The sequence below is a fragment of the Molossus molossus genome, unplaced genomic scaffold (assembly GCF_014108415.1).
Source record: "Molossus molossus isolate mMolMol1 unplaced genomic scaffold, mMolMol1.p scaffold_m16_p_5, whole genome shotgun sequence".
NCBI lineage: Eukaryota > Metazoa > Chordata > Mammalia > Chiroptera > Molossidae > Molossus > Molossus molossus.
This window is the reverse complement of record NW_023425388.1, coordinates 25,092,108-25,110,130: the sequence shown is the minus strand read 5'-3', so window position 1 is coordinate 25,110,130 and position 18,023 is coordinate 25,092,108. Positions and strand designations below refer to the sequence as shown.

At 41.6% G+C, this 18,023-nt stretch overlaps 1 protein-coding gene across 4 annotated transcripts in view; it reads right to left on the bottom strand.

Moving 5' to 3' along the window:
• Positions 1–18,023, bottom strand: part of MME (membrane metalloendopeptidase) — a 97,823-nt gene that overhangs the window by 55,712 nt on the left and 24,088 nt on the right. For all 4 annotated transcript variants that reach the window (XM_036242836.1, XM_036242839.1, XM_036242840.1 and 1 more), the window contains exons 4-8: positions 6,576–6,737; positions 5,587–5,667; positions 5,406–5,501; positions 5,167–5,285; positions 2,909–2,974 (exon numbers count right to left, since the gene is read on the bottom strand). In XM_036242836.1, the coding sequence (XP_036098729.1) occupies positions 2,909–2,974; positions 5,167–5,285; positions 5,406–5,501; positions 5,587–5,667; positions 6,576–6,737 (524 nt within the window). The remainder of the gene's footprint in view (positions 1–2,908; positions 2,975–5,166; positions 5,286–5,405; positions 5,502–5,586; positions 5,668–6,575; positions 6,738–18,023) is intronic.

The following is an 18,023-nucleotide window of genomic DNA, read 5'->3' as shown; positions in this document are numbered from 1 at the left end:
TTTCAGAGATAGCAGGGTAGCTGAAAAACAAAAATTAACTTATATCTGAAAGCTGGCTGTGGATGCAGAGGAAACTAAGTGAGGAATTTCAGGTGGTAATGAGCGAGAGAGTAGCAAATGTCATGAGGGGAATAAGAAAAAGATTGATTTTTATTTCCCCAAGGCTAAATGCATTCACTCCTTTCCCCTAAATAGTAGATTTTAAAAGAGAGGCAGGGTACAGAACTACTCTAGCAATAACCCATTTCCAGGATGACAATTCTATTTCATCTCATGTGCCAACTTCCTCCAACTGGAAGGAGGTTGCGTGGAACTTGGAGCACAGAGCGGAGAAGTGGTCTGGCGTCTGAGGCTAGCAGGAGAGTGCAATGATAAACAGCCAGAGTAATATAAGGCAGCAAGGTGCTGTGTGTTTGCTAGTCTCACCCAAATCATCAGAGGACACCTGATCGAAGCGCATACAAAATTCCAGCTGTAAGTGCTGCTGAGTTCTTTAAATCACTTGCTCATCTACAGAACTCTACTAGTATGAAGGACTAGTCTTACGAAGCTAGAATGTAACGGAAGGAGCCATAGACAAGGGCAAAAGTTCTACCTGGGTTTCTAATACTGTTTTGCTGAGTGTTCTGGGGCAAGCCTCTATGACTCAGATTTCTCACCCACAAACTCTATAAACATAATATATTACGAATCTTAGATTTGACCCCTACTCTGTTATTTGACTACAAATAGAGTATTTCCCAGACTAGTTGATGTAAACTGTGGGAGACATTGCTAAGTGTTGTTGGTAGCCAAGATTCCCCTCTTCTTTTTAGGAACAGAACCTTTCTCCCCAAAACTGAATTTTAATAAGGCACATACATGACCACCCAGATTACAACTACATTTCCCAGCCTCCTTAAAATTTAGTTGTGGCCACATGACAATGTTTTAACCAACGGAATGTATGCAACTTCTGCATCACTTTCATAAAAAGAAATCTTGTCTACCAACTTCCCTCTTTATTTTGCTGTGGCCTGAAATGTGAACATGGTACTGATGAATCAACTTCGGCCAGTTAGACTCATAAAAAACATATTCAAGGTCAAAGATCAAAGAAAGCTGTGATCCTGACCATTCTCATGGAGCAGAGCTTCCTACCTCGCCTGGGCTTCCTGCCTACCTTTGGACTATAACAGGAAATAGAAATAAACTTCTCTCTTGTTTGAGCTACAGTATTTTCAGGTTTCTTTGTTACTAAAGCTTAGCCAGGACTTAACTAATTTATAAACTCTAATGCCTCAAGGACCAGGAAGTCAACATAAATCAATGAATGATATAGATGAGAACTCTTCAAACTTGCAGAACAAGTGACCTACCTAAAGGGGGCAACATAGTGAAGCTTGGTCTAACTGCTGCCACAAGGCGATGAAGTCTAGGGTTTCCAATTCTACTAATTTATGAAGAAATCTGAATTCTCAACTAAAATCTTCCAACATTTTAAATATTGGAAACTAATCAAAATTAAAACAAACAAACAAAAAACTGCAGGTTAAACAAAAATGCCTCTATATCAGACTCAGGCCTATGCCTGCCAATTTTTAACCTGCTCTCAGTTATGAAATAGCATTGAATGTACCAGTGTACAAATACACCATCATCTTAACAACAGCTTTTTGGAAAAACAACAGCAGTAAAGAAACCTTACCATATCAAATGTATACACTGACTGCCAGGTACCTTCATATCAGAAATGTTAAGATACAAAAATGTATGCATATTTTTAGGATTGAAAAATTGATATGTCTTTAGGAAACAATTCTAAATATGAAAAACATCCTAGTTGATGATGATGAAAGTGTATAATGAGCCAAAATTCCTCAATCACCCTCAGCTCTGCAATAGGAAGCAGCTGGACAGCTTCTAAAGCCAATAGCTGCAACCTACACAGTAACTAGGCTGCAAGGAACCCAAATCCCACGCGCACATGATTGTGCTATTGATTGTGGCCTTTTATAATACATCTTTTCCCTCGTTTCAATATTGTGTAGCCACTCAAAAAAATACAGTAAATTTATCCCATGTTATTTGAACTTAATTACACAAAATAAATGCTCAGCATAAACATATTTAGCTAATAATTTTAACTGGGGGCTAATGTCAGCCACAACACTACATTGTGACCCATCAGGATCGTCACAGGTAAACTTAACTTCCTTCCGAGCTACAAAAGAATTATGAAGACAACGTTTGTAGAACCAATCTCTTCCCAAAATATCTAATAATGTATCACATTGCCAAGTTGTCTTCTGTTGTTCCTTTACATCAATAAGCAAGAGCACATGGACATCAGCCTGTGGGAGGTAAGGCTGGGGGACAAGAAGCAGCCCCCGGACCATACAGCAGTTCTGTGGGGTATGGCACCCTTTGGCTAGCTGACCAGTGTTAGAGTCTGAAGGGGGCTGCAAAGGTTTGTCTAACCCGCTGCCCTAGGTAGACCTCTGAAAGTCAAACAGAAGGCTCTGGAAGGGTGCTACAGAGTTTGATGAGTCTCCGGCTGGACCACTCCTTAGTCCTCATTTGTATTGCCCTGGCCCATAATTAATGCGTTCATTTTTCAAATGATCCAATTTTAAGGGAAATTAAACCATTAAAGTTGACTTTTCAAAATGGGTGATAGACAAATACTGAAAATCAAGACACAAATAAGGAATTTCGAGTTTCCTTGTTTCTTAAAATACCTTCATTCATTCTGCTGAGAATATTCATTCTATCAAAAGGAGATCACTATTGTGTCTGATTTTAAGCATTTGTCCGGAGTGAAGAACATGAACAACATATAGTTGGCCTTAGTCTTTTTCATTATTTATAAATTTACACCAGATGATTCTGTAGTTTTATTTTGTTAGTTTTCTGTTGTTTTTTTTACCTCTTTATATATTCCAGTGCATGCATAATAGTCTCTGGAGGGGAGGCCAAGTCGAGGTTGGTCAATCTATAAAAAATACACAAAAGAAGAAAATACACCATTCAGTTGATATAGGACAGTCGGACAAGGTACAAGTATGCCTATCGATTTACGAACAAGATCCCAGAGTGGTTGCTGTTTAAAAGGTTAACAATCACACACTGAGTGAATACATAATTAGGAAGTGGTTTTCACACTACTTCAAAGTATTAAACTGATGGGTAGTTAGATCATCTGGAAGGCTGTGCTGCAGCTATTTGAGGAAAAAAACAAAGAAAACTTGATCAGAAAATATACTGGGAAGGATTTTAATGCAGAACAGAAGGTGCAGGTGAACAAAAACATGTGAGAACCTAGGCCTGAGGAGTTTCTAAATTACACATTTATGGGCCATTCTGCTTCTTGAGATTCTAATATGCCCCTTTGGGGGACATTTTCTTCTGCCCCAACCCTTAACTGGGGTGGAATAAAGATAAAAGGTAGACACCTCCATGGTAACTCTAAAATGTTTTAGCTAGTGGAATCTTGCCAGAGATTTTTTGGAGGTCCTCTATCCTAGGGGGATGAAGGAGCCACTTCCTTGGTTCTCTCCAGAGCTACTCTGCTCTGGACTTCTGCAGACACCACTGAGCGTGTGAAAGAGGAAACTCAGGTCCGCTCGACAGTGTCTAGTCCACCTTCAGACCCAGTGACAGCTACCTGGGCACAGTTGCAGCTCTGGAGATTGCTTCCTATGCACTGCGTAGTAAGACGGTGGGTACAGGGGAATCTTTATTTTATTTATTTACTTATTAAAATATATTTTTATTGGTTTTTAGAGAGAGAGGAATGGAGAGAAAGATAGAAACATCGATGTGAGAGAGATACATACATCGATCAGCTGCCTCCTGCACACCCCTTACTGGGGATGGAGCCCACAACCGGGGCATGTGCCCTGACTGGGAATCGAATGGGGACCTCTCTCAGTCCATGGGACAACACTCAATTTACTGAGCCACTCTGACCAGGCGTGGTACAGGGGAATCTTTTAAGTGAAATGCCTTTGATGCTCAACTAAACTGACACACAAAAAGAGATGGGTACAGGGCCAAACCAGACCATTTACCGATTAAAGTGAGAATTCTAGCAGGAAGAGGCGGGTCAGTATAACAGAAACATCACCCAGAGGACTGGAAGGAAGGAGCCAGAACACATCTACATAAGAAGGCCCTGCTCCTTCTCTAACCTCTGACCCGCCCTAAAATATTGCCCTCATGGTGGTCAGGCAGGATGCTGGCTTTGGAAGCCCAAGGAAAAAGATCTGGGTTCAATGTTTTTCATGATTTTAATAAATAACCATGAAGATTTATGCAATAATGACATAAATATGATTCTGTGACCTGCAACGTTGGTTTAGCTTATTTTACAGGAGACCAGACGAAAGCTTTATATATAATCTTTTCCAAACACACTCGTTAAGTATAAATCTCATTTTAAGTGACACCTTAGATAAACCTAAATGAATGGCTTACATTAAAAAAAAAATTCAGAGGGAAAGGGTAGTGAGGGGAGGTAGAAGGGGGTAAAGGGGGGATAAATGGTGATGGAAGGAGACTTGACTTGGGGTGGTGAACACACAATACAATATACAGATGATGTATTATAGAATTGTACACTGAAATCTATATAATTTTATTAACAAATATCACCCCAGTAAATTCAATTTAAAAATCTAGCAAAGCCATTTGAAAAAATGGCATCTTAATTGATGCCAATCTTTACCTTAATTGAGAAAAAAAGTACAGACATTCTTTAGTGAGAACCAAAACCATGTTCAAAATTCCTTCTCTATGTTCCTTTTGGAAGCAATTAGGAATTTCTGGTTTCCAGACATGCAATTTTATGCAAAGCAGACAATACTCATGAACATACAGAGAAATTGGGTGCTTTTTCTAAATAGAAGGGGCTAAAAGTCTTTCACTTCTTATTTATTTTATGTAAGGAGAGGTATCTAAAATAAGGGAAGCAGAAAAGAGAGATGAGTATCTAAAACCAGCATTAAGAAAATATTTTCAAAATGGACAATCCAGATATCAGGGACAAAGTGTTAATTTATTCCCACATTTCCCATGCAATTCAAGTGAGAATGTGCATTATTTCTAAATATCAACAACAACCATGTATGTGGAAGTTTTCTTACAATTTAAAGATAACTTTGGCTGACAGCCACACAAACTTACATGAATGATATGGTTCGTAGAGTTTTTATCATCAGTGCCAATAAAAAAATTAATAATGACTTTTTTTGCATATTTAGAATTCAGTTGTGCAATAGATTTCTCAGCTGTCCAAGAAGTACCTGAAGCAATGAAAGGTGAAGTACATCTTTAGAAGCTTTAGTGCATGAATACGATACCAGAATATAATAATAACGTAAATTTCATTGGAATTCTTTTTTTAAGAAGGAAAACTGCCTTACCATATGTTTGCTCCCAGTTCTCTGTGGCTACTGGCCATTCGTATATTTCTGGTAACACATTGAGTAGAGGTACTCCACCTCTGCTATCAATGACAGCTTTGAAAGCAACGAAAATAAATTTAGTAAGAGGTCTATGAATATTTTGGAACACTCTTAATGAAATGTAATGAGGAGCACTTACATTCATTTATACAAGATCTGTACAATGTTTTTGCTTTCTGTACTGCTACTATATCTTTAGGTTTGGGCTCCTGAAGGACATCTGAAATGAGGCATTTAATAAAATGCATTAATATAATTGTTCATTTGCAGCTGTAATTAACATTTTCAACACGGGTTCAGTAACAAACTTGCTTCTTTGTATGTATGTTCACTCCCTTCCCATGCCAAAACCTACAGGAAAAACCAACCCCCTCACCTAATCGTTATTCCTGGTGCAGAACTGGGAGTTATTTTCATTAGCCAAGTTACATGAAAGTGTTTTTGACTAGATTATCTTTGTGTGTGTGTGTGTGAATAGTGATGTGTACTGTTCTGCCATAGATAATTTACTTTGATTTTAAATTGAGATTAAAAAGAAAACAAATAAGACAGAGGAGTTTGGAATCTAATATGATAGTGCTCTTGATGGCTGAAAAATAATTCCTTTTGTGTGATTGCACTGTTCATGCTCCCAATACATTGAATTAATTGTCCTACATGTTAGGATGTTAGAAAATAGCAAAACTTGTTTTCTACAAAGTGACTTCTAGAGGAGGAGAACAAAGGATGGAGGATAGCAGGGGACTAGACATGACTTTCTCAAATGCCCAGAAGTGTCTTAGCTGGGTTAGATGTTTTATAGTGAGTTCAACACAGGGTTGGGGTGGGAAGACCAGGGAAGTGGTATTTAGTGGAAATCACTTAATTTCATCTTCTGTTTAAAGTCATCAAGATGCCATCTCTAGGGATAATAGGGCTTATTGTTTATGTAGCTACAAATGAAAGTAGGAATTGCTAAGAGAGGCCAACATGTCCATTTCAGTGTCTGCCACCCCCAGCATGACTAGGTGGTGGTCCACAAAATTTGGAGGGATTACTGACTTTATTCCTGTGCAACAAGAGCTGTATATTAAAAAATGAATAGCTTAAGAGAAAAATCTTTGATGCATAGACACAAACTTCACTAACCTTTCAAAATGACTTCTAGTTCATCTCTTAAAATGTCAAAGTTACTGTAACGGGAGCTGGTCTCAGGAATGACGTTGCGTTTCAACCAGCCTCCACAGGCGTACTTGAAGAAGTCCGAACAAGGCTCAGCGGTGGTATCCATGTTCTGGATAAGTCGAGCAGCTGAAAGACCAAATGACGAAATAAAACAAAGGATGTCTTTCTGAAGTAGTTTGGGAGGGGGTGGGGAGTTGGAACTTATGTTGCAACCCCTCTATGAGCACGTCAATTGGCCTGATGCTCCTTTCTCTTACATATAATTGTCAGTTCAGGGTGGAATGATGAATATTATCTATGAATAGCCCTTCTTTACTATAGTTGATTGGTTTTTATCTCAGATGAAAAAGCATATATAGGTCTGCTTTGGTTGTCCTGGGCTTGGGGTTAACACGAGGTCACTCTTCATCCTGACAATTTCGGCAGCTGCCTACTCTTCCAGGTGCTGTGACTTCTGAATGTCTCTCAGACTCCAAGGGATGAGGGGTTGTTAATGAGTTTTATCATTTTAGTAAAGATCTGAAGCTACATTTATTACTTCTTGAACCTTGCTTACAAAATTTTTGCAATTCAAATTTGATCTCACATTTGCATTTGTTTATGTAGAATCAGTCATTATAAAATTGGCTGTACGCTTGTTAGTTTTTCTTATGTCCACTCTTTTACCTTTGAGAACTGTGATGAAAATGCAAATCAACCAACCCTGCGTGCTTACAATGTACAAAACTCTGCCTGTGCTACAGATAGAAAGATGCGCAAAACATGAATGATGACCACCGCAGGGAAGAATCAGACGTGCAGGAGCCCAGTGCCCACAATCCCTACACCTGGAAGAGTGAGAAAAACCTTCCCCCGCCTATCCCCACCTTCCTCCTCAGACAAGGTGAGCTGTTTGTCAGGGAAAACAAGAGAGCAACTGAGAATTCATCTGTATCAGGAGAGTGTAAGTTTCAAATGAGCTTCTGAAAATACTTCCCGGTCTGGCTCAATAAATTATTTAAATAAAAATTCACACAATTGGGGCGCTGTGTGGAATTTTTTAACTTGCAACGGTGAATCTGTTTTCCAGCTGAGCCTCAAGCCCCCACTTCTCACCACCTTATGGACCTATTGGCTTGGCTGCCATCTCAGGTTCCCACTCTCTGGGTTGCCTCCAAACCAGTTCCCCCTGGACTTCAGACTTTGATATGCAGGACAATTGTTTTCACGGCCTCCTAGGTTTGAAATCTTGGGTAAAACTCTATTTCTCCCTTGCCCTTCGGCTTATTGGTAACAACTTTGTCTCTCTTCTATACTCTTCATGATCAGTGTCAACCTACTTTACATCCTCATTTTCTTTTGTCTACAAGTCACCCAACTACTCACCTTGCTAGTACTATCTCCCTGCATTTATACATTTCACACATCTTTCTCAGATTAAACTTCCCCAAATGCCCTTTTGCACCAGCTACTCCCTTGCTCAAATATGTCAGTGGCTTGACAACTCCTTAACTTGGCCTCTAAATCTTAACTAGACCAATCAAAAGTCTCCACCTTCCCCCTTTTCCCTCTCTGCATTTTTTGTTGTTATTGTTAATCCTCACTGGAGGATATTTTTTCCATTGATTTTAAGAGAGGGTGGAAAGGGGAGGTAGGAGAGAGAAAGAGACAGAGAGAGATACTGATGTGAAAGAGACACATCGATTGGATTGATTGGTTGCCTTCCTCCGTGCTTCCTGACTGGGACCAGGGATTGAGTCTGCAACCCAGGTACATGCCCTTGACTGGGGATAGAACCCATGACTCTCTGGTACATGGGCCAACGCTCTAACCACTGAGCAACACTGGCCAGGGCCCTCTTTTAATTTTTATACAAACACCTGTGTTTCCCTACCCTGTGCCTTTGCTTCTCCTTGCCCCCACCCACCTTACCCTTTTAACACTTCCTCCCATTCTCTCCAAATTCTCCCCACTATCCAAAATTCACTATGTCCCATCTCTTCCTTGAAGCTCCCATTACTCCAAACTTCAGGAAATTTTTCTTTCTCTCAACTGACAGCTCGTGGCCTCACTCAGTCTTTCGTGCTTAGATGAAGCCACTTTGGGTTTCTCATTGTGGATACCTAGCCTGTCTTTATAACCATTCTGATGATGAACTTAACTTCTTTGTATTGCCATCATCCAGTAGCTCAGAAGAAGACGTGCAAGTGCGTTTGTGTGACATTCCTGAATCATCTGAGTCCTGTAACTCCTTCGTCTTTCACTCCTCCCCGGCTCCTGTGCCAGGACTCATGTCACAGTCTCCAAGTCCATCTAGCCTTCCAGTTCCCACCACTCTGTTCTCTGTCAGACTCTCCGTCCTTCCCTCCTCTCTCCTCCCCACCCATCCTGTGTGCCAGTCAGATAAACTACCATAACTATTCAGCATGCCATTTTCCACTCGTAAGTTTTCAATATAATCCTTTTGCATTCATAATAAAACCCAGATTCCATAGCATATTCTAACCCTAATATAGCTTGTGAAGCGTCTCTCTCCCTTTCTCACATGAGCCAACTGCCCCAATTAAATGAATATACCGAGTTTCTCCTGTGAAGCACCTTATAGTTTTCTGCTTCCACATCTTTGACGATGTTGCCCCAACTTTGACTAAAATATTCTATATTTTTTTCACATTTAGAAATTTTAGGAATTTGCAGGTTGAGTCCAAATCCTCCGTCTTCATGAAGGACAGTGTTTGCAAAGCTCACATCAGCTGGCATGACAGTCATTATGTGTTGTTGGGAAATCCATTATCTCCTCTCCTGGACCGGGCTTCTGGTAAAGGGGGGATGCATACCCCGGTTCTCTCTCAGAGCCTGATGTGGGCTCACCCAGGGTGTCAGTAAAAACTGGAACTTGAAACCCCAGGTAAAGATCAGAAAATTGATCTGGAAGAGGTGGCAAGAAAAAGCAATGCCCTTGAACTTGGAAGGAAATGAAGATATAGATGACAGGGGAAGTGAAAATAAAGATCCTAAAAGCATAGAAGATTATCAGGTAAAGTGAAAAATCAAATTGGAGCCCGAAGGAAGTGTTAACGAAAAATGTTCTAAGCATACGTTTTTAGCAATTTTATGTAACTCTTGTCTTTTAAAACACTTTTTAAAGTTTCACCTGAGCCCTGGCAGGTGTGGCTCAGTTGGCTGGGCATCGTCCCTTGCACTGAAAGGTTGCTGGTTCGATTCCCAGTCAGGTCACATGCCAGGGCTAGATCCCCGGTGGGGAGTGTGCAGGGGGCAACTGATCAACGTTTTTTTTTTGTTTTTTTTATCCTCACCCGAGGACATTTTTCCATTTTTTGTTCAGATAGAGCGGGAGGGAGAGAGAGGAAGAGAGAGAGAGAGAAACATCAATGTGAAGGGACACATCGAGTGGCTGCCACCCTCACGACCAACCAGGGCCGGGAACAAACTGCAACCGAGGTACGTGCCCTTAGCGGGAACCGAACCCGGGTCTCTCCGGACCGCAGGCCGACGCTCCAACTACTGAGCCAAACCGGCCAGGGCTGATCAATGTTTTTATTCTCCAATCAATGTTCTCTCTCTTTTTCCCTCTCCCTTCAGCTGTCTAAAAATCAATAAAAAATATTTCAAAAAAAAAGAACCTGAATGTTATCAAGGCTACCACCATTTTGGGAGTATTTTTCTTCCCCTCTCTGGAGAAATGGGTGTTTCATGTCCTAACACCACAAAGAGCAATAAACTCCCAGTGGGGAAAGCAGTGAACAAGCAATGAGTGATTGGAAAGTCTTGTTGCCTTTTTGGAGATACCACATGCCCTTTTGTTTACTTATTTTTTCTTTATTGATTTTTAGAGAGAGAGGAAGCAAGAGGGAGAGAGAGATAGAAGCATAGATGAGAGAACATCGATTGGCCGCCTCTTACATGCCCCTCACTGGGGATTTGGCCCACAATCTGGGCATGTGCCCTGACCGGGAATCAAACTGGTGACTGCTTGGTGCATGGGTCGATGCCCAACCACTGAGCCACACCAGCTGGGCCCACATGCCCTTTTAAACACTCTGAATAAAACACAAGAGTGGTGACTACAGATCTATCGTGCTCACGAGTGCAAACCCGTGGCCCCGTGCATGTTTCTGTTACTGCCCAAAACTCCCACAAGGAACAAAGATGATCCTTCTGCTCTGAGGCTGAATTCTCACTGCATACCCAGTACAGTTCGACTATTTACATCTGGACAACAAATCAAAGAAGCACCATTCGAACAATTTGCAAGGGATATGCAGACAAGAGATAGGATGAGGCAACTTTGCAGACTCCTTCCTGTGTCCCCTTTTAAATTTCCCTTTGACCAGAGAGCTCATCTGGGTATGGGCACTTCCAATCACTTCAAAGAGAGCTCTATGTTCTGATGAATATTTTGCGGCCATGGGCCAAGGCAAGTCACGGGCTAGCACTTTTATGCTGGGTCTTTGATCAACCTTCCTTTAATCTCTTATCGTGGGTCTGATTCTGGTTTTGCACCTTATCCTCCGGACCTCCTCTGTACTGACTTCTCTTTGAAGTCAGCGGTAGACTTGTGGGTAGAAGGGCCGTAGGAAACAGACGCACAACTGTCAAACTGGTTGTAATTGTTTTTGTATTTTGCACTTTGTTTTGAATTACTCAACCTCTCTCCACAGCCACACCTGGGCTCTTCAGATGTTTCCTTATCTGTGGATCTGTGACTTCTGAGTAAACAAATGTGGTTTAAAAACAAAATTATTCACCTTAATAAGTGGATATAAAAATGGATGTGGTAAAGGCAAATGTATTGACGTGAAGTGCTGCTGACCAGATGTTTGCAAGGTGAAAGAGAGGGTACACTATGACTTTAAAAAACCTACATAAAAGTCCTGAAAGACTAAAGGGCATTTACAGCCATTATAGTTGGGTGGAGGGATTATGAGTGTGTTTAATTTTGTATTATTTGCTTATCTTTATTTTCCAATTTGTATTAGATGAACATGTACTGCTTTCACAATCAGAAAAAGAGTTTATTTTTAATTTAAGAAAATAGTCACATAAAGACAAAAAAAAGCAATCTTCTATTAATAATGAGCTTATTTCTTATGAATGACAATTCAGAATGTTCTAGGCTGATAATAAATGACACACCATTATTTTCCAAAGTAATCTTCCTGTAACATTCTCCCAACTTATTTGACTATAGGAATTTAAAAACAAGCTCAGCTACCGTCTGGGAAGTTATTAATTACTGTATTCATTACCAAGGACCTATTGTGTGGGTAGAGATTAGGGAAGTATTTGGGGTGCTTAAATCAGGCAGACCTATTTTCAATCCCTGTGCATCATCACTTTTTAGTTGTACAGGAGTCCTCCCTCACCTGTGGTTTTGTTCTCCGTGCTTTTCGTTACCTGCAGTCAACCGTGGTCCATAAATATTAAATGGAAAATTCCAGAAGTGAACAATTCATAAGTTTTAAGTTGCACACTGCTGAGTAGCATGATAAAATCGGACACCGTCCCGCTCCATCTCGCCCAGACGTGAGCCATCCCCTTGTCCAGCTGACTTAATCATTAGATTGACAGTCCAGGTATCACAGTGCTTGTGTTTCAGTAGCCCTTATTTTACGGAATAATGGCCCCCCAGCACAAAGATAGTGATGCTGGCAATTCAGATATGCCAAAGAGAAGTCATAAACTTCTTCCTTTAAGTAAAAAGATATGTGTGTATAAGAAAAACATAGTATCTATAGGGTCTGATGCTTCTCTGCAATTTCAAGTACCTCTCCCTTCCTGTGGATAGCGGGGCACGGCTGTAGAAGATTAGGTAATTTCCCTAAAACCAAGCAGCTAGTAAATATGGAGCATGGGAGCTGCACTTAGGTATCTGTGGCTCTGAGCTTGTCCTCTTCCCACCACACTCTGGATACAGCAGATGGGAATGTACAAGAAGCAGTAACTTGTACTTTCTTCTTGTCCATTCCTTCTGAATTTCCCCTGGTCCTGCCCTGTGTTTGACTTCCTCTTCTCCCTGCCACCCCACAAAGCACAGCTCCAGGATCACCTAGCACTGGCTCAAAGGCAGGAGAACGCATCGGGACGTGGAGGGGCTGCAGTGGCCCGGAAGGAGGAAAAGGAAAAATCAGGTGAATTCTTCCCATGGGGCAGGCGGACGGGAGAGTGGTCTGGAAGCTATTCATACTCACAGGCACATCCCCGAGGGCATCTTGAGGTGGACAGGTAAGCAGGGTTCCTGCCTAACTTATCCTTGGACAGAATACACTGGATTAGGAAGAGGGAAAAATCTCCGTGATGTTTTGAGAGCAGTCTTTTTCAACCCTGGTTAACCATGTGATTCAACTTAGGAGCTGTTTAAATATACAGATGCCTGTCCAGCTGGTGTGGCTCAGTGGTTGCACGTTGACCCATGCACCAAGAAGCCCCCGGTTTGATTCCCAGTCATAACAGATGTTTCTATCTCTCTCTCCCTCTCACTTCCTCTCTCTCTCTAAAATCAATGAAGGAAAAAAAATTTTTTTAAATAAATATACAGATGCCCAAGATCCACCCCGATCAATTAAATCAGAATCTTTGAGGTGGTCCCGACATTAAAAAAAATTTTTTTTCCTTTATTGATTTCAGAAAGAGAGGAAGTGAGAGAGAGACAGAAACATCAACAAGAGAGAAACATCAATTGGCCCCCTCCTGCATGCCCCGACTAGGGATTGGGCCCACAGCCTGGGCATGTGTCCTGACCAGGAATTGAACTGGTGAACTTTTGGTGCATGGGTCGATGCTCAACCACTGAGCCACACCAGATGGATGGTCCTGGCATTTTTTTTAAAGGCCTCTTGAATGGTTCTAACGAGCAGTCAGGGGAGAACTATCAGATCAGACAACAGAGAAACATGGAAAATAGGAACAAGAGAACCACCCTGGCTGGTTTGGCTCAGTGACCAGAGCGTCAGCCCACAGACCAAAGAGTTATGGGTTCGATTCTAGTCAAGGGCAAGTACCTCTGTTGTGGTTCAGTCCCTGCCCCTGGTCAGGGTTGTGCTGGAGGCAACCAATCGATGCGTCTATCACATCAATGTGTATCTCTCTCTCTTTCTCTCCCTCCCTCCCACTCTATCTGAAGGTAGATGGAAAAGGATCCTTGGGTAAGGATTAAAAAAAAGAACAAGAGAACCTAATATCAGAAAGTAAAGATGATTTCATTTAGATAAATAAGGCCTATTTCTTCTTGCCTGTCTAGTCTGTGTGAATGGGCTCACATCATGACAACCCATAGTTTTAAATGCACTTCAGTCTCTACGAGTCCCCAGCACGTAGTACTGGGAGCCAGCCATGTGTCTCCTGTACAAGCCATTTCCCTGGGCCTCCACTCTACTCTACTGACTGACCATCACAACCTCCCTTCCCAGACCCCATCCATGACCAGTTCCCTCTGGTGCTGGAGCTGGTAGGCGCATGGAAATGCCTCTCTCCCATCTTCCATCATCGTAGAGGGGTGCCGAGGAGGGCTCTTCCTGCCTCAAGGAGAAGAGCTCTTTTGAATTTATCTCCATGCCTCCCTCTCCCAAGAACCACAAGGACCAGCGGGCAGGTTGGGGGAGATTACAGTAGCAAATACAGCATTACATTCAGAATCACTTCTCTTCTCTGATGGTCAAGGCTTTGTCCAAGAACATTTTTGTTGGGCTTGACTTTCTGTTCTTTTAAGATGAGCTCTCTCTAACTCAAGAGGCTTCTAAGCCTCACAGCAACAGACTGGAGGCACACCCAGTCCACCAGCTGCCAGAGAGGATTTGACGCGGTGAAATTCCAGCTGCTCTGGAACCCATCGCATGTCTACCTCACGAGGAGACAGTCCTTGGTCTGCCAGTCAGTGGCTCTCAGGCTGCAAGATTCTCCCCTCTCCTGTCCATACACACTGGTCTCCAGTCACATAAATTCTATGCCAACTGAAAATGGGACTTGGGGCACTATGCTGTGGAGGAGAGACCGCTCCATGATATGACCGCTGCTGGACCCCAAAGCCAGATCCAGGCTAGAAGAGAGATTGTGTCCCATAAATCGCCTCAGAGACTGTCCGATCGACCCTTCCCCTGTGCCCCACAGCTCGCTGGTTCCAGGACCAGGTGGCTGCCTTGCACCAGGTAAGCATGTGACGCAGTTTCCTCTTACCTGGGCAGGTCATGCACCAGTACCCCATCCGCCCGCCCTGTTCTATGTCAGTGTCTGCCACGTGGCACAGAGGATCCCCACGTTGTCTTGTCAGTGCCCAAGACGCACTCCGTAGGCAAGTTCTCTTACTACATTCTTGTCATGTGGAGGCTGCCAGCCTCGTCTTCCTGCCCTCGGCTTACAGAGGTAGATTTTCAGTCTCAGGGCTTTTCCTCAGGTCTGTGTGTACAAACACGTATACAGCAAGCATGTCAATGTTTATATGCTGTATGTATATTCCCCAGAGGCTCATCTTCCGGTCCAGTGTGCGTGTGCGTATGTATGTGTGTGTGCCTTAAGGAAATTTCTGCATGTGTAAGGAGCTTCTGGAAACTGTTGGTAGAATAAAGGAAACCTGAAATAAATATGATTTACATAGCAACAAACAAATAACCTGGATAGCACACAGCTTGGTGTTATAGCACTTTTTTGTGGGTTTAATTTAATGTTGGCCCCTACTTAGTAGGTCACTAATGCTTTCTGGTGAGAATGTAATGTAATTCAAGGAAATTGCAAAACAAATACAGTCAATTCTCATTATTCACTGGAAATTTATCCTAATGTCACCACTAACACAGAATTAGCAAATACTGAATGACTGGGGAAACACAAGGTTAGGTTCCTATGAGATTCTGATCACATATTTTCATCAACCAATCAATATGCAATCATGTTTTATGTGTGTTTCTTATTTAATACGTATAATTAATTAACTAACATTGAGCTCACAACCAATAGCACTATAACTCAGACCTGAGGGAAGCTTATCCAACGCTTGTCTTTTCTCTGTAAGATACATCACTGCCTTCTTGTGCTTAGGAACATAGACATCCCTTCAGCACTATGCTTGGGGATCATTTCAAGCAGTGAAGTTACCAACGAAATGCATACAAAATGTGACATAAAGTAGACCAAGAGAAAGACCATGTTTACAACCTCCCTGTTGGACCTTGGCTGGGTACACATGTGTGTGGTGACGCAAATCTTTCACCAATCTTGTCTGCACCACCAATATTGAATTTGGGATCACAAATCAATTTAGCCAGGAGAAAAATTAGCAAATAGGGAATTCATAAATGATTAGGAGGATCTTTTATACTTTTGCCCATTTTTAGTTTGAGGCTTTTTGAAATATCCAGGAAACTGCACAAAACAGGCAACACAGTTAAGTGGAAATGGAATGTAAATACTTTCATTTTCCCTTTCTACTGTATTTTTAAAACTCCCAGCCAAAATATATATATCTATATTTTATCCTCATAATATATTTTAGTGTCAAACATGTTAAATAGGTCAGGCATCTACTTACGTACCACCTATCTGGCTCCACGGCTGAATTTCCTCACTGGCTAGTTTTGCTCTGCATGGAAGTGAGGTTTAGGGAATGCTGTATGAGCAAAACTGTTTTCAGCTTGTTCTCTCCAACTCGACCGAAGCGCTTGGCTTTTTGACCCCAATCACACAACATTTTCATTCCACTATCTTAAAATCACTATAATCAGTCTGGCTTATGACTGTGCTAGAAGTGTCTAGGCGAGGTCAGATAAATGTTGAGGCATCGGGGCAAATGTTCTTGGGAAGACCTTAGGACACCCATTTCTAGCCCAATCTTCTGTCCTAAATGTTTGCTTTATGAATAGACACTAAGCCTGATAATTCTTCGTAGGCAATATTTGATCATTTAAAAACCTCTTTTGACAACATTCTGAAAGTACTGCTGACCTCATTTCCCGGCTGCACCCTCCTCCCACCATCCCCCAACCAAAATTAAGGCAACGTCAGAACATTCTGAAAGGACACAGGAAAATGCAATGTAATCATAATGGGTCACAAAGGACTCCATTCAAACAGCAGTAATGTGGAAACTAGAATCTGGGGGACCATTCCTAAAGAGAAAATGACTGAAAATTAGCAAGCACACAGACTACTGCTAATAAAAACCAAGTGGTTTTCATTACAAACACTCTGGATTCTTCCACAATTCACTCCTCACTTTTAAATGAAATCCCTCTCCCTTGATTGTTTTTATGATATCTAGAGTGAAGGAAAGGTTGGGGGTGAGGTGGGGCAATACCTGATGCTGACTGTAATCTGGACTTTGAGTTTATCATTTAATCCAAACACTTTCTGTCAGCCTCTGGTTAAATGCCAGTTAAGACAAGGTCAAGTCTTAGACCTGACTAATTGGTCAGCACCAAGAAAAGCCATCACTATACAACTGTTCAGAAACTGTCTGTGGGTTTACACAAGCAAATCTCAGGGAGGTTTTCAAGGACAGTGAGTTTACTCTGTAGAGCTGCAACTCTTAAGAAAAGAGACCTATTTGTGTGTGTGTGTGTGTGTGTGTGTGTGTGTAATTAATTTATAATTATATTTCTTCTATTTTTAAATCCTCAACCTAAGGACACTTCTTGCATTTATCTTCAGATAGAGCAGGAGGGAGAAAGGGGGGAAGAGAGAGCGAGAAACATCAGTGTGAGAGAGACACATCCACTGGTTGCCACCCACAAAACCCCAACCAGGGCCAGGGACAAATTGCAACTGAGGTATGTGCTTTTAGCGGGAACCGAACCCAGGTCTCTCTGGTCCATGGGCTAACACTCTAACTGCTGAGCCAAAACGGCCAGGGCATATAATTATGTTTCTTGTATACATGTGACCAATTTACCTTAAATGAATGGGCACACACATACACACAGGCACAAGCTTACAAATAGTTAACTAAGAATCCATTCACTGTCAGATTTTTTTTCATTATCATATTTACAGATGAACTATTACATTTATATACAGAATGTTAACTAGATGATTTTTTCATTTGAATTCAGCCAAAGATACTTATGTAATAATAATAATAACAAATAATAATGTTTGACATATGTCAATCATTGGAGGCACTTTTCTCAATTCTTTAACATTGAACTCTATGGAAACTATATTTTTGTAGCCATTTTAGAGACGTAGAAATTGAGGGTGAGGAATCTGTGTCCACAGTCATATGGTTATTAAGTGGCAAAGCTGAGGTTTGACCTCAAGCAGCCTGGTGGCCAGAGTCTGAGCTTTTAACTATGAAGCTGGTTATAATTATTTTTCGTCCTTGTAATTGCCCTATAAAGTAGGACATATTATCTCCATTAAAAGGAAATGTAGGTACAGAGTGGTTACATGCCCGAGGTCACCAGTGTGAATTTCGATTGTGCC